Here is a 22,096-nt window from a genome sequence, read left to right as displayed (position 1 = left end):
GTTGGTTTGTAGTGTTGTTCAAGTCGTCTATTTCCTTGTTGATCTTCTGTCTAATTGTTCTATACATTATTGAAAGTGGGGTATTGAAGTCTCCAACTATTGTTGAATTGTCTGTTTTCATTTCTATTAAAAGTTTCATGTATTTCAATGCTCCATTAATAGATGCATATATGTTTTTAATTGTTATGTCTTGAACTATTGACCATTTCATCATTATAAAATGTCACTGTCTCTAGTATTCTTGTTTTAAAGTCTATTTTGTCTGATGTTAGTCCAGCCAATCCAGCTTTCTTGTGGTTGCTGTTTGCATGATATTTGTCCCCATCTATTTACTTTCAGTGTTTTTGTCTCTGTGACTCTCGTGTGTCTCCTGTAGACAACATATAGTTGGATCATGTTTTTTTTAAATCCAATCTAACAATCTTTCCCTTTTGATTGTTCAATCTATTCACATTTAATGTTACTGATATAGTTGGATTTACATCGGCCATTTTAGTTTTTGTTTTCTATATGTATTTTCTAATGTAGCATTTTAATTTCATTAGTGATCTTTTTTTTAGTTTTTTTTTGGAATTTTTTTACGTAATTGCTCTAGGGTTTACTATACACGTCTCATCAGCTTTAGATTTGTACTAGCTGAATTTGGGTAATATGTAGAACCTTTACTGCTATGCAGCTTGATTCCCATTTTCCCTTTTTTTTTTGGTATTGTTGTTATATGTATTATATCTGTTAATGTTACAAACTCAACATTGCATTGTTATAATTATCATTTTACCATCTGCAGTCATTTCCTTAGCTCATTGCAACTTTGCTTCCATCCACCTCCTTTTGGGCTGTTACTAGGAAATATATTACACTTATATTAAATTGTGCGTTTTAAGCCATGATACGTTGTGTGATATTATTTTATACAATTGGTTTTTAAATCAGTTAAGAATAGAAAGGATAAAAAATATGTATAATTACCTTTACTGGGGTCACTTGTTTTCAGCCTGAAGAACTTTCTTTAGTATTTCTTGTAAATCAGGTCTACTAGCAATGAATTCTCTCAATTTTTGTTTATCTGGCAAAGTCTTTATTTTTTCTTCATTTTTGAACAGTACCTTTCCTGAATATAGAATTCTTAGTTAACAGTTTTTTCCTTCAGCACTTTATATGTGCTATCCCACTGCCTTCTGGCCTCCATTGTTTTGTCCCAAACTAGCGTGGGACAAAAGGAGAATTTACTGGCTCATAGAATTAAAGAATAGGTTTACCAACCAAACTGCAGGAAGAGGGATTTAGCTGTACTCAAAAACCACTGGAACCAGGGACTTAAATCTGCTTCTCTCATTGCGGACTGGCAGCAAGTCCCATTCTCTTTCAGCTTTCAGCTATCTGGGAGGGACTGCCTTACCACCTTCCTGTGGTTCTCAGTTCAAAAATGCTGGGCAGGGACTCTCAATGGCCCAATTTGCCCAGCTGTTCAATCACCTACCTTGTGTGTGGTCTTACAAGAACACAGCACCTCCTAGGGGAACCAAATACTTGACGAGGAGGGCCTGTTTCCAGAAGAAATGAGGGACTTCACAATAGACATAATACTCCGGAATAGTTCTGGCTGTCCTTAAGTGAAACATGGGCTAACCATTTCTCTTAATTTCCACACCAGCAGTTTAAACAGTTTAAAGAAGTTTAAAGTGGCATCAGACCACAGAGGAAGGGGCAGTAAATATTTGCACACCAGGTAGCAAGGAGAAATACTTTCATAAAGGCCTCTTGAGGTGAGCCTTTAGGACTGAGCGTGATTTGTCAAGCCAAGAGGGGATTCCATGGAGAAACACTTCCAGGCTTGAACAAATGGACATAAATCTCTCTTCTTCCAGATCTCTTTGTATATGCTTAAAAAAAGGATTTGAAGCCATCAGAAAATAAAGGATAAAAGCATCCTGTTAGTGTAAGGACAGAGCATTAAATGATCTTTACTTGGACTGAAACACAGCAGTATGAATAAGCAAGTAACTTAACCCCTTTACAGCTTGGCTTTCTCATCTGTTCCATGAAGATGATAATATGTAACACTCTCAGAAGGTTCACGTGACAATTAAATGAGATAATCACTTAGCCAAAGCTTTAGTATGTGGTAAGCGCTCAAATAAATGCTGGAGAGTGATATCAGCAATTATTTTATACTCATAAATGTAGCTGGAAGGTTCAATTAGATGCTAAATGCCGGCTAGATCCCATTTTATAACTAAAGGGAGTTACGCAAACCAGCCATCATTCGTGTAAAATACCTAAAAATATTCCTTTTCATAGTCCAAGTATGTACTGTGGCACAAAACCGGGAGAAACCAGGACATAGAAATAATGAGTGTGTTTAGATGCTTTGATTCTACTCTGAATTGAGATGGGTGAGAAAAAGGAGGTGATCAAACCGGCAAGGAAGACCTACCTCCCCGGGCGCCTGCGGAGCACGGGGATCCCGCCCCAGTGGAAGCCGAGGGCTGGGGAAGCAAGACGCCGGCGCAGCCCGGGATTCCCCGCGACTCACATGAGGTCGACCTCGGGCTTCAGGGCTGGCACCACTGAAAGCTAACGCCGCAAGCGAGGCCAGCCGCAGCCCCCACCACCCGGTCAGCCGTAGAACCCCGAATCCGACAACCAGCCCGGCCGCGAGCCTCCTTCTCGGCTTCCCCTGCGGCGGCGGCGCCGTGACATCACTTCCCGTCGACGGCGCGCACGTGGGAGGAAGTCCCGGTGCCCCGGCTGCCGCTCCCGCCTGTCTGTCTGGTTACGTTCGTCGAGGGCCGCGCCGCTGCTATGGGAGGCCCGGCTTTCTCTCGCTGGCTCAGCCGCAAGTCCCCGTCCATCATTGTCGACTGCGTGGAAGAGAAGGTGAGGAGGTGCGTGGCGGCAAGCTCGGAGCCCCAGCGCGTCTGGGCCGCGGCCCTCGGGACCCGCCGCCTGTCCCCGGGGTGCCGCGCCGGGGCCCGCGCTGCTCTGTGGGCCCCGCGGGCGGCCGCGGCCCGACACGCGGTTGGTCGCCGACACTCGTTGTCGGGGCCCTGGGAGAGCAGCCTCGGCGGGGCGAGGGCCGAGCGGGGTCTGTGCTCGCTGGAGGGCTGCTCCTCCCTGCCCGCTTTTTCTGGCCCGGAAGGCCCCGCCCACGGCTTTGTTTCCTCTCGGCGCAGCGCGTTTCGGGTTTCAGAACAGGCTGGAAGGTGTTGGGCTGCACACGCCTGGCCCGCTGAGTTAGCTGGGGAGCGAGGCGCACGTGTTGATCCCAGCCTCTCACAACCTTGTAAAGTAACCCCCCCGCGGCGAGCTTTCTGTTGTTTACTGCCCGTGCTCGAAAGGTTTTCTCCTGGTGTGAAAGGACTGTTGTTGCTGTTTTAGATCCTACGGTGAAAGCAGCATCTTAGAAACGTCTAGGACGAGACAGAAGTCTCATAAGTGCCCCCTTCTCTAGGTGCCCCGACTGCTGGACAGAAGGCTTGTTGAAATTTTCAGAATTCCTGGATGCACTTAAATACTTGGTTGGTTGTTTGTTAATGTATGTGTCGACTTCTGGCCATTATTGAGTTTTCTCTTTATCGTTCCGTGATCCCGTCCGAGTTCGATTTTGTGCTTGGAATTTCTGGATTGGGAAGGTTCAGCGGCGCTTCATGCCCCTCGCCCCTTCGTTTTTGAAGGAAGTGCCCATCAGTCACAGTGAACTGCATTCTTTTGCTGAGGTTGGTGAGATCTTGATTTTTACTTAGCTCCTATCCAGGAGGAACCGAAAGCCTGGTTTTGACGGCAGTTTCAGTATTCCTTGTGTTTTTCCCAAAGAGAAAGTGTTAAACTGAATGCTGGTTTCCTTTGTTTTTAAAACTTCCATCAAACTTGACTTGCATCTCATCCCATTTCTACTCTGTAGAGATAACCATTTTTAACTGTTTTGGTTCTGTCTCTAGATATCATGATTATGCCTGATTTATTGGTTTTGGATCTATCTATTGAATTCTAGCTATGATAGAAGAGGATTGCGTCACTTATGCGGCATCCCCTGCCCCATTCCTAATAGTAAATCACTGTCTTTATTTCTTCTCTTGGTAAGCTTTATAACTTTGAGTAATGTGTCTTTTTTATTACGTCTTCTATTTAAAGTATCCCTTGACTTCTCACTTTCTAAGGTTAGGTATTAGCTTTTCTACCTCTGCTGCTCTTACTCTTCACCCCAAGCTTGCCAGCTGTCCTTTTGCCTTGTTGGCATCCCAAATTAAATTGTCAGGGCTTTGGCTATATATGGGATTGTTTTAAAAGCTGAAAAATCAAATAGTATTGTAAATTCTTGTCACTTTCCAGATTCAAGTTATGCTGTGATACTGTTTCTTTTCTTGTGCTACTTTTGTCTTTTTCTTGGTGTTCTCTTTCTGTTTTCCTCTTTATACGGTTCCACATCCAAACTCGCTGTTTTATTAGGTATTCTATCAAGTCCTCTTTCTTCTTGGAGACTCCTTCTTGAGGTCTTTATTTCTGTTGCTGTCACACCTGGTTCTTTAGGCTTGTTGGAAAGCTGCTTCCTGAGATTTTTAAAAATTCCTTTCTTCAGTTGAGGGTACTATTTTCTGATCATCTTTCTTGGCCTAAATCCTTCCTTGGTTTTTATTCTCAATTGAATTCTTAAGAAATGCCGTGCAGGGTGTGAGTTTTCTGAATCTGTTCTACCCTTGTACACATGAGTGGTCATTAGCTAGGCATCAAGTTCGAGTTTGCAAGTTAGTTTCCCTCAAATCTTTGAAAGTGCTGTTCTTTTGACTTATGTCATCCAGTATTTTTGATGAGTTTTTTTTTTTTTTGGTGCGGAAGACCGGCCCTGAGCTAACATCTGCCAATCCTCCCCTTTTTGCTAAGGAAGACTGGCCTTGGGCTAACATCGTTGCCCATCTTCCTCCACTTTATATGGGACACTGCCACAGCATGGCTTGCCAAGCGGTGCGTCGGTGCCCGCCCGGGGTCCAAACCGGCGAACCCCGGGCCGCCGCAGCGGAGTGCTAGCACTTAACTGGTTGCACCACCGGGCCGGCCCTGTGATGAGAAGTTGAATGTTAATGTGATTTATTTATTTAACTGATACTTATGTAGTATTTAACACATACCAGGCACTGTTCTAGGCACTTTATAGATTAATTTATTAAATTGTCATAACAACCACATGACTACTACTCCTTACTATTATTACTATTACAGATGAGAAAACTGAAGCACAGAGGGGTTAAGTAACGTACTCAGGGTCACTTGGCTAATACATGGCAGAGCCATTGTCAAAATCAGGAAGGCCATGCGCTTAATTTCTATGTTCTGCTTTCGTTCTTTTGTAGTTGATCTATTTTTCTTTCTGAATGTTTTCAAGATCTTTATCCTCGGTAGTGTAAGTGTTCATGATTGTGTACTTAGGTATAGATTCTTTTAAAATTTCAGTTTATTTTGATCGGTGCTTGGCTGACTCTGAGGCTGAGGACTTGTGTTATTCAGTTCTAGGGAATGCTCCTTGATTGTTTCTTGACCTCCTTTTTCACTGCCCTCTCTGAACTCTGGATCCTGGTCCTCCTAGGCTGATTTATTTTTCTTTCGTCTCTCTGTTCTCCCCCTCCTCTCGCAGCTTTATTGAGGTATTATTGACCTACAACAAACTGCACATATTTAAAGTGTACAGTTTAATACATTTTGAGATATGTGTACATCCATGAAACCGTCACCATAATCAAGATAATGAGCGTCACCTCTAAAACATTCCTTCTGGCCCTTTGTTATTCCTCCCTACAACTGTGTGCTGCCTGCCGTCGTTAGTCAACCACTGATTTCTGACTCTGTAGATAAGTTTTCATTTTCTACAATTTTATATACATGAAATTATATAATATGTACTCTTTGTTTTACCTGGCTCAGTTACTTTCATTCAGAATAATTATTTTGAAATTCGCCCATGTTCTTACATATATCAATAGTTCATTTCTTGTTATTTTTGAGTAGTAGTCTGTGTTGTGCATGTATCACATTTTGTTTGTTCCTTCACCTGATTGAGGAACATTTGGATTGTTTCCAGTTTTGGGCTATTAAACAAAACACTTCTGTGAACATTGGTGTACAAGTCTTTGTGTGGACATGTGCTTTCATTTCTTTAGAGAAAATACTCAGGAGTGAAATGGTTGAATTGTGTGGTAGGTGTGTGATTAGTTAAAAACTTGCCAAGCTGTTTTCCAAAGTGGTTGTACGATTTTACATTGCCGCCAGCATGTGTGCAGGCTGTAGTTGCTCCACTCCCTCTCCAGCACTTAGTCTGGTTAGTCTTTTTGAGTTTTAGCCGTTCTAGTCTAGTGTTATCTCGTTGTCGTTTTAATTTTCATTTGCCTGATGACAGATGATGTTGACCATCTTTTCAGGTGCTCATTTGCGTGCTGTATATCTTCTCGAGCAAGGTGTCTATTCAGATCTTTTGCTCATTTTTAAGTTGGGTAGTTTGTCTTATTGAATTGTAGAGTTTCTTACGTGTTGATATATCTTTTGCAGGTATTTTCTCCTACTCTGGCTTACCTTTTTACTTCTTACCAGTGCACAGAACAGAAGTTTTTAATTTTAATGAAGTCTGTTTTATATATATTTTTTTATATTTCCGCTCTTTGTATTGTATTTAACGATCTTTGCCAAAGCCAAGGTCACTACGATTCTCTCTTGTGTTTTCTTAGAGATGTTTTATAGTTTTAATTCATCCCATGGTTTCTGTTTTAAGTTTTTTAATATGATGAATTACATTGATTTTGAAATGTTAAACTCGCCTTGCATTCCTTGGGTAAATCCCACTTGGTCATGGTATATTATTTTTATATACTGTTGGATTCAATTTGCTAAAGATTTCTTCATTTACATTTTTACATTTATGTTCAAAAAGGATATTTGTCTGTAGTGTTCTTGAAATGTCTTTGTCTAGTTTTAGTTTTTGAGTAACCTTGCCCTCAGATTGAGCTGCGCGGTATATACCCTCCCCAGTTTTCTGGAAGGGTGTGTCTAGAATTGGTGTTATTTCTTGCTTAAATATTTGGTAGAATTCACCAGTGAAGCTTTCTGGGCCTGAAGTTTTGGGGGAAGGTTTTTGTCTACAAATTCAATTTCTTTAGTAGATATAGAGCTATTCAGATTATCTATTTCTTTTTGAATGAGCTGTTGTAATTTTTAACTTTCACAGGTTTTGTCCATTTCATCTGAGTAGTCAAATGTGTTGACAAAAGTTGTTCATAGTATTCCTTATTATCCTTTTACTATTGATAGAAAATGTGGTGATGTCACCTCTCTTATTTCTGATACTAATTTTGTCTTTTCTCTTTTGTTCCATTAATAGTCTGGCTAGACTGATCTCAGAGAACTAGCTTTTGGTTTCATTGATTTTTCTCTGTTGTTTCTCTGTTTTCTTTTTCATCAACTTCTGCTCTTATTTGTTTCTTATGCTCACTTTGTGTTTAGCTTGCGTTTCTTGTCCTTATTTCTTAAGGTGGGAACTTAGGTCATTGCTTTGGTACATTGCATTTTCTCTAATAAAGGTGTTGAGTGCCATAAACAGCCTTCTAGATACTGTTTCAACTCTATGCCACAAATAATGACATGTTGTGTTTTCATTTTCATTCAGTAACAAATATTTCCTGATATCCTCTTTGACTTCTTCTTTGGCCCATTGCTTATTTAGAAGAGTATTATTTAATTTTCAAATATTTGGGGGATTTTCCAGACTTTTTTTCTGTTATTGATTTCTAATTTAGTTCCCCTGTCAGAGAACATGCTTTGCATAATTTGAATCTTTTAAAAGCTTATCTGATTTGTTGTATGTCCCAGGATATGGTCTTGGTAAATGTTTCATTTTGACTTTAAAAAGATATATGTGCTGCTGTTATTGGGTGGAGTGTTCTATAAATGTTATCACGTTTGTTGATAGGATATGAAAGACTTGAACAACATTTACTGATTTTCTGTCTCCTTGTTCTGTCAATTATTGGTAGGGGTGTGGAAATCTCCTATTATAATTTTTTGGATTTGTTTGTTTCTTCTTTTAGTTCCATTGTTTTTTGCTCCTTGCATTTTGAAGCTCTTTTATTAGGTACATAAATGCTTAGGATTGTTATGTCTTCTTGATGAATGTACTCCTTTATCGTTATAAAGTGGCCCTCTTTATCCCTGGTAATATTCTTTGCTCTGAAGTCTACTTTGTTCAATATTAATGTAGCCAGATCTTTTGACTAGTGCTAGCATGGTCTATTTCCATCCTTTTACTTTTAGCCTGTTTGTGTCTTTATATTTAAAGTGTTTGTTTTTGTAGGCAACATACACTTGGGTCTTGCTTTTTTATAGTTTGATGATCTCTGCCCTTTTTTTTTTTATTGTGGCAAAATATATGTAACATAAAAATTGCCATTTTAACCATTATAAGGTTTAGAATTCAGTGACATTAAGTACATTTACAATATTGTGAAACCATTGTGACTCTTCATTTCTGTAACTTTTTCATCATCCTAAACAGAAACTCTATACCCATTACACAATAATTCCCCGTTCTCCCTTCTCCCCTACCTTCTGTCTTATGAATTTGCCTATTCTAGGTACCTAAGATGAGTGGAGTCATATAGTATTTGGCATTTTGTGTCTGGCTTATTTCACTTAGCATGTTTTCTAGTTTCATCCATGTTTAGCATATATCAGAGTTTCATTCCTCTTTAAGGTTGAATAATATCCCATTGTATGTGTTTATCACATTTTGTTTGGACACTTGGGTTATTTTTACCTTTTGACTGTTGTGAATAATGCTGCTATGATCATTGGTGGACAAGTATCTGTATGCCACATCAGTGCTTTGGGTGTATACCTGTGAGTGATTCCTGCTTTCATTTCTTTGGGTATATACCTATGAGTGGAATTGCAACATCATATGGTAATTCCGTGTTTATCTTTTTGAGGAACTGCCACACTGTTTTCACAATCTCTGCCTTGTAATTGGGGCATTTAGAACATTTACGTTGAATGTGATTATTGATATGGTTAGATTTAAATCTATCATCTTACTGTTTGTTTTCTGTCTCATCTGTTTTTTGTTTCCCTTCTCCATTTTTTCTTCTTTTGGTGTAAGTATTTTTTATGATCTCGTTTTATCTCTTTTTTTAGCCTTTTAACTATTAATTCATTCAACCATCAATTTCTTCACTTTGTGTCCTTGGCTCATACAGTCCTCCATTCGTTAGCTTTCTGATCTTGGGAAAATGACTTAAACTCTCCTAAACTCGAAAGAACTGGAGCTTCTTGCATTACACCACACTGCTCCCTACCATCTCTATCCTCTGGTCATTTCTGTATGAGAGCTGAAGTAAGGCAGAGTGTCACCTTGTTTGACCTCAACTGGAACGTGTGTGTTGATAGACTGAAATTTTTCACTGCTCTGCTCATGTTTGCGAATGACCATGAGAATGCTGCAAATACTGATTTGGGATTCCAAAAAACTTTTAGTGAGTAGGTGAATTCACAAATATGGAACTTGTAAATAATGAAGATCAGCTATATATGTACCACATAGGGTGGTTGTGTGGATTAAATCAATTAATACAAGTTAAGTTCTTCAAACAAAGCCTTACACAGACTCATTTGATGTTTCAGAAATTTATTTGGTAAGTGAGTTTTTAGTAGTTTGTATGTCCAGGTATAAGTGAGGATATTTTTATGTCTAATTTTTGGTGACATTGCATAGTGTAGAATTGTGCTCTTTTCATGTGGTGAAATCCAGGTTTCCTACCCTGCTTTTTTCCTGTCACTCGTCTACTTCATTTAGTCCTTTTTTTTTTTTTTTTTTTTTTTTTTTGCAAACATGCAGGCATGGCTTTAAGGGCAGGAAGGATTAATGATGAACAAAAGCGATGTTGCTCTCTGACCCTACATTCTGCTTTCTTCACTATGATGTTTTTTTTTGGAGCTGGCTACTACATTTTTTAGGCAGCTTTATTGAGATATGATTCACATACCATACAATTCACCCATTTAAAGTTTATAATTCAGTGGTTTTTTAAAATATATTCACAGATGTGTGTAACCATCACCACAGTAAATTTTAGAATATTTTCATCACCTCAAAAAGAAGCCTGAACCCTTCAGCTACCATCCCTTTATCCCCTGACCCTGTTTACCCCATCCCTAAGCAACCACTAAGCTACTTTTTTGTCTCTATAGATTTCCCTATTCTGACTTTCCTAGGAATAGAATCATATAGTATATGGGGTTTTTTTTGGCTGGCTTCTTTCACTTAGCATTATATTTTCAAGGTACATTTATGTTGTAGCATATGTCAGTATCTCATTCTTTTTTATGACCAAATAATGTTTCATTGTGTGGATATACCACATTTTGTTTATCTGTTTGTGTGTCTTTGGACATTTGGGTTGTTTCCACCTTTTGACTATTATGAGTGATGCTGTTACATTCATGTACAAGTTTCTGTGTGGACATGTTTCCATTTGTTGGATATATACCTAGGAGTAGAATTGCTGGGTTACATGGTAGCTCTATGTTTAATTATTTGAGAAACTGCCAGACTATTTTCCAAAGTGGCTGCAACATTTTACATTCCTGTGGCAGTGTTTGAGGGTTCCAGTTTCTCCACATTCTCACTAACACTTGTTATCTAACTTTTTTAATTTTAGCCATTCTAGTGGGTATGAAGTGGTATCTTATTGTGGTTTTGATTTGCGTTTCCCTTATGACTAATGATACTGAGCATCTTTTCATGTGCTTATTGGCCATTTGTATATCTTCTTTGGAGAAATATCTGTTCAGATTCTTTGCCTATTTTATATTGGGTTGTCTTTTTATTACTGAATTGTAAGAAGTTTTTTGGGGGGAGGAGGTGGGGAAGATCAGCCCTGAGCTAACTTCTGTTGCCAATCCTTCTCTTCTTGCTGAGGAAGATTGGACCTGGGCTCACATCCGTGCCCGTCTTCCTCTACTTTATATGGACGCAGCCACAGCATGACTTGATAGGCAGTACGTTGGTCTGTGCCTGGGATCAGAACCCATGAACCCTGGGCCGCCAAAGTGGAGCGCGCGAACTTAACTGCTACACCACCGGGCTGGCCCCAAGAGCTTTTTAATATATGTTCCGAATACAAGTTCCTCATTACATATATGATTTGCAGATATTTTTTCCCATTCTAGATTGTCTTTCCACTTTCTTGATAGTGTCTTTTGAAGCATAAAAGTTCTTAATTTTGATGATGACGTTTAACTTATTTATTCATTTATTTAGTTGTTTCTGCTTTTGGTGTCAGATCTAAGAGTCCATTGCCAAATACAAGGTCATGAAGATTGATGCCTGTGTGTTCTTCTAAGTGTTTTATAGTTTTAGCTCTTCAATTGAAGTGTATGATCCATTTTGAGTAAACTTTTGCTTATGGGATAAGGTTAGGGTCTAACTTCATTCTTTTGCATATAGCTATTCAATTGTCACAGCACCATTGGCACCCTTGTGAAAAATCAGTTGACCACAGGTGTATAGGTTTATTTCTGGTCTTTCAGTTCTGTTCCATTGATCTGTATGTTTGTCCTTGTACCAGTACCACACTGTCTTGACAACTGTTGCTTTGTAGTCACTTTTGCAATTGGGAAGTATGAGTCTTACACTATTTATTCTTCTTTTTCAGAATTGTTTTGTTAGCTGTAGCTTGTTGCCTTAGAATTCCGTATGAATTTAGAATCAACTTCAGAGTATGAGTTTTGCATTTCTTTGGTTAATTTATTCCTGGTTTTGGATACTATTGTGAATGGAATTGTTTTCTTAATTTTACTTTTGGGCTTTTCAATGCAAATGTATAGAAATTCAATTGGGTTTTGTATATTGATCTTGTATCCTGCAACCTTGCTGAACTCATTTATTACTTCTAATAGTTTTTTGGTAGACTCCTTAGGGTTTTCTATATACAGGATCACTTCATGCGAATAGAGATAGTTTTACCTCCTCCTTTCCGATATAGATGCCTTTTATTTCTTTTTCTTGCCTAATTGCCCTGGTTAGAACCTCCACTACAATTTAGAATAGAAATGGCAAGAGTGGAAATCATTGTCTTGTTCCTAATCTTAAAGGGAAACCATCCAGTATGTCACCATTAAGTATGATGTTAACTGGAGATTTTTTGTAGATGCCCTTTATATTGAGGAACTTCCCTTCTGTTCCTAGTTTGAGTTTTTTTTTAAATCGTGAAAGCGTGTTGAATTTTGTCAAATGCTTTTTCCTACATCTGCTGAGATGGTCTTGTGATTTTTTGTTTTTCATTCTATTTGTATGATGTATTACATTAATTATTTTTGGATGTTAAACCAACTTTGCATCCCTAGGATAAATCCCACTTGGTCATGGTGTATAATTCTTTTTATATATTGCTAGATTCAGTTAGCTAGTATTTTGTTGAGGACTTTTACATCCATGTTCGTAAGAGATATTAGTCTGTAGTTTTGTTTTCTTTTTTTTTTTTTTTTTGGTGAGGAAGATTAGCCCTGAGCTAACATCCGTTGCCAATCTTCCTCTTCTTGCGGAGGAAGATTGGCCCTGGGGTAACATCCGTGCCCGTCTTCCTCTATTTATTTTTTTTATATGGGACACCGCCATAGCATGGCTTGACAAGCGGTCCATCAGTCCATACCCGGGATCCAAACCTGTGAACCCTGGGCCGCCACAGTGGAGCGTGCAAACTTAATCTCTACGCCACCAGGCTGGCCCCTGTAGTTTTGCTTTCTTGTGACATCTTTGTCTGATTTTGGTATAGGGGTAATATTACCCCCATAAAATGTGGTGGAAAGTGTTTCTTCCTCTTCTTTTTTTTTTTTTTTTTTTTTTGTAAGAATTGCTGTTAATTCTTCCTTGAGTGTTTGGTAGATTTCAGCGGTGAAACCATTTAGGCCTGGGCTTTTCTTTGTGCATAGTTTGTGGATTACTGATTCAATCTCTTCACTTATTATAGGTTTATTCAGATTATCTTGAGTCATTTTTGTAGTTTGTGTTTTTCTAGTAATTTGTGTATTTCCTCTAAGTTATCTAATTTGTGTACTATTATTCATAGTATTTGTTTATAATCCTTTTTGATTCTGTAAGGTTGGTAATCTTGTCCTGTCTTTTTTTTTTTTCCCTTCAGTTTTGTCTTTTTTTTTTATTGATGTTTTAATAGTTTTTAACATTGTGAAATTTTGGGTTGTACATGTTTGTTTGTCCATCACCATATATATGTCTCCCTTCACCCCTTGTGCCCACCCCCCACCCCCCACCCCCATTGCCCCTGGTAACCACATACAGTTTTCTCTGTCCATGTGTTGGTTTATATTCCACATATGAGTGAGATCATACAGTGTTTGTCTTTCTCTTTCTGGCTTCCTTCATTTAACATAATACCCTCCAGGCCCATCCATGTTGTTGCAAATGGGACGATTTTGTCTTTTTTTATGGCTGAGTAGTATTCCATTGTATATATATACCACATTTTCTTGATCCAGTCATCAGTCGAGGGACACTTAGGTTGCTTCCACTGCTTGGCTATGGTGAATAATGCTGCAATGAACATAGGGGTGCATAAGGCCCTTGGGATTGTTGAGTTCAGGTTCGTTGGATAGATTCCCAGTAGTGGGATAGCTGGATCATAGGGCATCTCTATTTTTAATTCTTTGAGGAATCTCCATACCGTTTTCCATAGAGGCTGCACCAGTTTGCATTCCCACCAGCTGTGTATGAGGGTATTGAAGTCTCCAACTATTGTTGAATTGTCTGTTTTCATTTCTGTTAAAAGTTTCATGTATTTCAATGCTCCATTAATAGATGCATGTATGTTTTTAATTGTTGTCTTGAAATGTTGACTATTTCATCATTATAAAATGTCACTGTCTCTAGTATTCTTGTTTTAAAGTCTGTGTTGTCTGATGTTAGTGCAGCCACTCCAGATTTCTTGTGGTTGCTGTTTGCATGATATTCTTCCCCATCCATTTACTTTCAGTGTTTTTGTCTCTGTGACTCTCGTGTGTCTCCTGTAGACAACATATAGTTGGATCGTGTTTTTTTAAATCCCATCTAACAATCTTTCCCTTTTGATTGTTCAATCTATTCACGTTTAATGTTACTGATAGAGTTGGATTTACATCTGCCATTTTAGTTTTTGTTTTCTATATGTATTTTCTAATGTAGCATTTTAATTTCATTAGTGATCTTTTTTTTAGTTTTTTTTTTTGAATTTTTTTAAGTCATTGCTCTGGGGTTTACTATACACGTCTCATCAGCTTTAGATTTGTACTAGCTGAATTTGGGTAATATGCAGAACCTTTACTGCTATGCAGCTTGATTCCCATTTTCCCTTTTTTTTTGGTATTGTTGTTATATGTATTATATCTGTTAATGTTACAAACTCAACATTGCATTGTTATAATTATCATTTTACCATCTGCAGTCATTTCCTTAGCTCATTGCAACTTTGCTTCCATCCACCTCCTTTTGGGCTGTTATAGGAAATACATTACACTTACATTAAATTGTGCATTTTAAGCCATGATACATTGTGTGATATTATTTTATACAATTGGTTTTTAAATCAGTTAAGAATAGAAAGGATAAACAATATGTATAATTACCTTTCCTGGGGTCACTTGTTTTCAGCCTGAAGAACTTTCTTTAGTATTTCTTGTAAATCAGGTCTACTAGCAATGAATTCTCTCAATTTTTATCTAGCAAAGGCTTTATTTTTTCTTCATTTTTGAACAGTACCTTTCCTGAATATAGAATTCTTAGTTAACGTTTTTTCCTTCAGCACTTTCTATGTGCTATCCCACTGCCTTCTGGCCTCCCCTGTTTCTGCTGGAAGCCAGCTGTCAGTCTTATTGGGTTTCCTTGTAAGTGACTCATCATTTTTCCTCTTGATTCTTTTAAACATTTTTCTCCTTGTCTTTTACCTCCAGCATTTTTTACTCTGATGTGTCTGTTTGTGGGTCTCTTTGTGTTTATCTTACTTGGAGTTCTTAGAGCTTCCTGCATGTATAAGTTATTGTTTTTTAATAAATTTGGGAAGTTTGGGGTTATTATTTCCTTGAATATTTTTTCTGCTCCTTTCTCTCCTCTCTTTTCAGTACTCCAGTTCTGTGTATGTTCGTGCATTTAATTGGTCCCGTATTTCTATCAGGCTCTGTTTATTTTTCTTCATTCTTATTTCTCTCTGCTCTTCAGCTTGCATAAATTCTATTAATGTATCTAAGTTTGCTAATTCTTTCGCCAATTCAAATGTACTGTCAAGCCCCTCTAGTTGAATTTTTTATTTCAGTTACTGTAGTTTTCAACTCCAGAATTTCCACTTGTTTCTTTTTTGTAATTTTTATCTTTGTTGATATTCTCTATTTGATATAAATTGTCATCATAACTTCTTTTATGTACACCTCTTTAGTTCTATGAACATACTTATAATAGCTACTTTAAACTCTGTTCTGTTAAATCTAACATCTGGATGCTCTCACAGGCAGTTTCTGTTGCCTGCCTTTTACCCAGTGTATAGGTCATACTTTTCTGTTTTTCTACATGCCTGGTAGTTTTTTGCTATAAATAGGACGTTTTAGATAACATATTGTAGCAACTCTGGGTATTGGCCCCCCACCCCCAGACTCTTTCAGGGCTTGGTACTGTTATTTGTTTATATACCAGCTGGATTATTTTAGTGAGATGTATTTCTTCCTCACTGTGTTAGACCTCTGATATTGCTCTCTGGGTGGTGCAGTTTGGGGCATGCCCAGAGCCACCCTAGGATGACAGGTACAGGTAGGACTCTCTCCCACTCTTGCCCTCATTACACCCAGCAGTTAACCTCCACAATTGTGGCCCATTGCTGTGTTGTTTTCAGCAGTGCCCTGGGGCATAAATTCCTCTACAGACTAATCCAGTCAAATTGTGGCTCCTGCCGGGGATTAGTTTCTGAGGTTAATGTTTGGTACTTGTACGAACCCCAAGAGGGCTCTTCCCAGCTGTCTCATTCCCTGGTTCTCTCCTACAAACTAGCTGGCCTATAGTCTGGGCTGTATCTTCATTAGATCCAGGATTCTCTTCCCACTTGCTTTTCACCACAACTTGCACTGTTCTTGAGAGTGTCTTTAGGTTGAAACTTTTCCATGCTCTGTTGTATTGTCAATGCTGAATTTTCTTAGGTTTTTGTGACTAGATTGCTGTCTTGCCCTAGGACCGTTTCCAAGGGCTGTAAATGGTGTTATTTTAAAAAAAAATTCACTAGTTTCCCCGAGAAGCAGGTGAGCAGAGCTACTCACGCTGTCATGCTGGAAGTCGATCTCTCCAGTGTTATCTTGTGTCTTAGAGAGCGAGGATCAATTTCACACGTTTTACATGTTTTGTGTCCTCTGTAGCACTGGCTGTAGTCTTTGATGCACATTATAAATGTTCAATAAATTCATGTTGAATCTAGTGAAATTATAATCAGTCAGTCTAACATACTGGTTAAGATCCCAGCTCTGATTCAAACTGCTGGGTCTCTTGGCAGTAGTGTGACTTTGGAGAAGCCACTTAATCCCTCTCAGCATTTGTGTTCTCATTTATAAGTGGGCTACTCTGTACCTCACAGGGTTCTTGTGAGGCGAGAGGGGAATAATCCATGAGTAGAATCCCTTAGAACAGTGCCTATCACATTTTAAGTGCTTTGTAAATGTTAGTGATAATTAATAGTCCTTGTTGACTAACACGGTATAAAAATGAGGACCTAAGATACATACTACTTGAAAAAATACTAATCACTAAAGATGTTAAAATTTTCTATTTGGCAACTGTATCGGTATTTATGGCCTGAATTTTTAACCAAAATGCTGCAATTTGAAATTTTCCTTAGCCTTTTGACCATTTCTCCCCAAAATATCACCCATGTTTTGCAGTTCTTGAGTTCCAAGCTGCTTTAAGGGAAATCTAAAACCCAATGCTGTAGTTTGGCATCTGACTTCCAGAAGTGAGAACTCAGTGTTACAGTGGAACCTCAGGCGTGATTCATGGTTTTCTAATGCTGCTGTTAAATACTGTGCAGGCTCACACAAAAATGCATACGCTTAGCTGTCACTGACAGGAGTGGCTTCAGCTTTACGTTTGAGGAGCCGGAAGCCTTATTATAAGATTGGAAGAGTAAGGTGGTGGAAACTCATTTTGGGGGTTTATTTCAAAACCTGTGGAGTGTATTTTTATACAGACTCACTATTTGCATGTTTGTACCATCTTTAATTCTTTAAATATCTTCTTTTTTTTTTTTAAACAGTTTTATTTACTTATTTTTTTGTGAGGAAGATCAGCCCTGAGCTAACATCCGTGCTAATCCTCCTCTTTTTGCTGAGGAAGACCGGCTCTGAGCTAACATCTATTGTCAATCCTCCTTTTTTTTTTTTCCCCCAAAGCCCCAGTAGATAGTTGTATGTCATAGTTGCACATCCTTCTAGTTGCTGTATGTGGGACGTGGCCTCAGCATGGCCGGAGAAGCGGTGCGTCGGTGCGCGCCCGGGATCCGAACCCGGGCCGCCGGTAGTGGAGCGCGCGCACTTAACCGCTGAGCCATGGGGCCGGCCCTTAAATATCTTCTTTATCTTGATTCCTTGGCATCTTTGTGTACAAATAGGATAATTTCCCAACTGCCTATTAGGGATAAATAGATCTCTTTCTTTTTCCGTGAAGTGGAGGAGAAGTGGGATTGCTGCTTGGCGGAACTGCTGGGCGGCCAGCCCTCTGGGCAGATGTGCGCCCTGTTGCTCTGGGGAACTGCTAGAGAGCCAGCGTACTGCGCTGCTTTTCCTACTCAAGCGCCCGGGTTTTCTGGGAATCCTGTCTCCAGTTGCCTGCTGCACGTGGGACCTGAGGGGGTGAGAGGAGAGTGCAGGGGTTGACCCACCTGGCTCTCCCTGCTGCTGGTGGTGATGGATCATCCAGAGACTATCCCTTGAGCCCCCTCTCTGGGCCTGGAGCCTTCTTGTGTTCTCCCACTGCTCGGCTGCCGAACTCCTCTCTGCCTGTTTTAGGCTGTGTGCTCCATCTTGTCAGATCTAGTTTTCCACATTTCAGGCATCCCTCATGGTTTCTCAGCCGCAGAGGGTTCTTCTGGTATTCCAGTACAGTTATGCAGTTGTGATTATTTGTTTGTTTTTAGTCTTTCATGTGGTCTTGGAGTAAAAAGGGAAGGCTGCAGTGTGTGCTCAGTTTATCATCTGGTAAATCCAAGAGATAGTGAAAAGTTCTTTGAAATGAATTGTTTTTAGGGTTCAGAGTGGCTCTCCTTTTAGCTGCCCTTTGATTGAGGATCCCTTTAATGCAGCAGGAGACACGTTGGCTTGTGTTTGGCAAGGCTCTTGAGGAGTGAGTTCCTTTGGTGAGCATCAAAATCTTCTCTTGAAGAAAGAAACTCTAAGTTTACGTAATTAATGTGTTGACTATATCTACAGTAACTCCTGAGAGGAAAGTATGTTCAGTTTTCTTATTGGGAATGCCTGGAGCTCTTTTCTCAAAGTTAGGACCTCCCCATGCACCCTTCCCCGTGCTATACTTTCTAGGTAGTGGAAGTAGAAATTCTCATGTAGCTATACGCAACATCCGTGAAGAGCTACAATATGCCTAGTGGTGTGCTAGGCGCTAGGGCCGAGGTTAGCAAGCCAGTGTACAGTTTTTGTAAATAAAGTTTTACTGAAACACAGCCATACCCATTCATGTCTGTATTCTTTATGGTTGCTTTCACTCTACAAAGGCAGATATGAGTTGTTGCAACTAAGGTCATATGGCCAACAAGTCTAAAATACTAACTATCTGGCTTCCTGGGGAGCATAAATAAAGTGGGTGTGGATTCTCCTGAGTCTGGTGTCTATTTGGTGCAGGAGAGAGGAAAATGTGGACTTTGGAGTGTAGAGGTTAGTTGGATAGGCAGAGAGCCTCCTGCCTTCATAGAATTTGTTTTGTTATGTTTGGGGGTCATCAGGTTATCTTTTTCAATAGACCCCCCAAAAATTGACCTCCTGTTTTCCTTACCAGTTATCCCATTCACTGCTTCTGATTGAACCCCTCTTTCCTGATTCATAGCACGGAGTATGGAACACTGTCTGATAGCTTCTTCCCTATTCTGCCCTTAAATCTCTTTTGATATCCTTTTTTCCCAATTGTAAATCCAAACTGAAGCTCAATCTCATTCCTTTCCCTCTCTCTCAAAGATAACCACTGTCCTGAAATTGGTGTTTATCATTCCTTTGCTTTTCTAATTTTGCTTTCATTGCATATGTATTCATCCCTGAACAATACCTAATATTGTTTTGTCTGTTTGATAACTTTGAATAAGTGGTATACTGTATGTATTCTTCTGCAGCTTGCTTTTTTGTCTTAGCAATATATTTGTGACCATCCAGCTCTATTTCTTTGAATCTCACTTCTATTTGATATTCTACTATATGGACATATCACAGTTTATTAATGCATTCTTTGGGCTCTTTTTTTTCCTAATTAAGTTGACCGTTTATTTATCTATTTTTAATAGCTTTATTGAGATATAATTTATATACCATAAAGTTCACCCATTTAAAGCGTACAATTCAGTGGTTTTTAGTATATATACAGAGTTGTACAACAATCACTATTATCTAATTTTAGGACATTTACATCACTCCCAAAAGAAATGTTGTACCCACTTGTAGTTACTTCCTATCTCCCTTCCCCTTCCTCTACCCTCAGATTAAAGCTAATCTATTTCTGTCTCTATTGGTTTGTTTATTCTGGATCATATAAATGGAATCTTTCGTGGTCTTTCATGACTGGCTTTCACTTAGAATGTTTTTGAGGTTCATCCATGATATAGCATGTACATAGTGGGCTTTTAAATTGTTCACAGTTTTTTGCTGTTACAAATGATGCTTTGCATGTGTTGGGGAACTATTATTTTTTAAGTGACTTTTACTATTAGTAACAGTAAAAACCTATCTCATATTCTTATCATCTGCTGAAGCTCTGGGAGAAAAAGACAAAGGTAATGTTTATCACAGAAGTATAATTGAGTGCCTCCAGGAGTGAGTAAGGCACAGTCCTTACCTCTTGAAGAATGCACAGTGTAGCTGGGTTAGAATGACAAATTAATTATAAAACCATGGAAGTGCTACAAGTGAATAAGCAAAATTCTGTGGAAATGCAGAAGGAAGAGCAGTTCATTTCTTAGGAGATGAGTACAAAGCGTTATAAAATGAACGACATTTGATCTGAGTCTGACCCTGGAAAATTACTAAGATTTCAGGAAGTGAGTGTTGAGAGAGAGAAAGCAGTGTGCAAAGACATTGAGAGATGAGAGCGTTTTCCAGGAACTTAGACGAGATGGGCTGGACCTGAACAATATCGTGGTGGGACAGGAGACTAGGATGGGTCCAGGCTCATTGGTTTACACCCGCTATGGGAATCACTGGGAGAATCAGGCAAGATTAAGATGCAGCCTCATTTGTATTTTAGAAAAAAAAACTCTGGCAGCATAGAGGGCAGGCTGGAGACGGGAGAGTCTAGAGGCGGGCAGTCCACACGAAGACCGTTCCAGTCTTGTAGGTGAGAGATGATGCCCTGATGCTGTTAGCGTTTTTCATGTTAAATTGACAGGACTTATTGGAATGGGTGGTAAGGGAAAAGAATTCTAAGGTGACTCCCCTGGTCTCTCGCTTGGACAACTGAATGATTTGGAAATTTGATAACTATCCCCCACATAGAGAAGATTAACTTGTGTTGGAAGCTGTCTCCTTTCTACAAATGAAATATCTACTTCAGTTTGCTTTAAGGAATAAGATAACTTATAATTTAAAGATTGCTTAAAGTGTTTTATTTCCAATTCAGAAATGAAACACAGGTATTTACTGAGCCTAGGTTATATCAATTTCAGACTTGAACAATCAAACTACTATTAATTGTCATTTCCTCATAGCCAAAAGAATGCAATGGTGTAAAGATTCCTGTTGATGCCAGTAAACCTAATCCAAATGACGTGGAGTTTGGTAATCTGTATTTGGATATGAATGGACTCATCCATCCCTGTACTCATCCTGAAGACAAGTACGTAACCTGTTTTTGTCACTGACATCACCAGTTACAGAGGAGTACTATATTATATTACATTGTTTGCTTATCATTATAGACCGGCACCAAAAAACGAAGATGAAATGATGGTTGCAATTTTTGAATACATTGACAGACTTTTCAATATAGTAAGACCAAGATGACTTCTCTACATGGCAATAGATGGAGTGGTAAGTGCTAAAATAATTAACTTAGAGTCTTCCGTTTTTGTTTTTGCTGTGTTCCCAGTGTCTAGAATGAAAGTCAGCTAAATAAAGAAAAATATTGAGTGTGGTAAATTTGAGAAAGCAAGCCTCATCCTTCAGTCATGCATTCAAACACTTTTTATGCCTGTTTTGTACCAAGTACTGTGAAATGCTGGGGATGTTGGTGACTGCCCTTGCTTTTGAAGGGCTTACCAGTAAAGGGACAGAGACTTAGATAAATGAGTGAAGTTAGTTATTTATGGGCTTTATAGGCACTAGATAACACATGCAGCATGTTGAGGGAAGAAGGTATCAGTGCTACTAAGAGAGTTGGAAGATAGAGAGGAGGTGACTTTTGTCCCATTTCTTGAAGGATAAAGAATAATTGGAGATTGGTGGGCAGTGGAAGGGGATGGATGGGACAGATATGGGGAGGGAGGACCTTATGGACTTCTCAAATGTGGCAGGTAAACACACTCTCCATGCCTATGATCACACTGACATATTTGGGCAACTGTAGGAGTTTTAGATTGGAAAGGGAAGTAGAGTGATGACTTGAAGAAGGCCTCACCTGCCACACTCAGGAGTTTGGATTTTATCCTATAGGCTGTGATTAGTCATCACAGGACCTTAAGAGGGGAATAACTTACTGACCTATGATAATAATATCAAGTAGCTTAGGTTATAATTGGTTAGCAAACTATATACCAGGGTTCAAGGAAAATTAAGGTAAATCATAAGCCTAAATTTATTTATCCATATGCAAATAGATTCTCTTTATCTTTTA

At 39.0% G+C, this 22,096-nt stretch overlaps 1 protein-coding gene across 1 annotated transcript in view; it reads left to right on the top strand.

Moving 5' to 3' along the window:
* Window positions 1-2,779: 2,779 nt before the first annotated feature.
* LOC131402744 (5'-3' exoribonuclease 2-like) overlaps window positions 2,780-22,096 on the top strand; it is a 41,930-nt gene continuing 22,613 nt past the window's right edge. Inside the window, 3 exon segments of the mRNA XM_058537312.1 lie at window positions 2,780-2,880; window positions 20,973-21,100; window positions 21,183-21,294. Coding sequence (XP_058393295.1) covers window positions 2,806-2,880; window positions 20,973-21,100; window positions 21,183-21,294 — 315 coding nt within the window. The 5' untranslated portion in view covers window positions 2,780-2,805.

The sequence above is a fragment of the Diceros bicornis genome, unplaced genomic scaffold (assembly GCF_020826845.1).
Source record: "Diceros bicornis minor isolate mBicDic1 unplaced genomic scaffold, mDicBic1.mat.cur scaffold_252_ctg1, whole genome shotgun sequence".
Lineage (NCBI taxonomy): Eukaryota > Metazoa > Chordata > Mammalia > Perissodactyla > Rhinocerotidae > Diceros > Diceros bicornis.
This window is presented reverse-complemented; position numbering and strand designations above follow the sequence as displayed.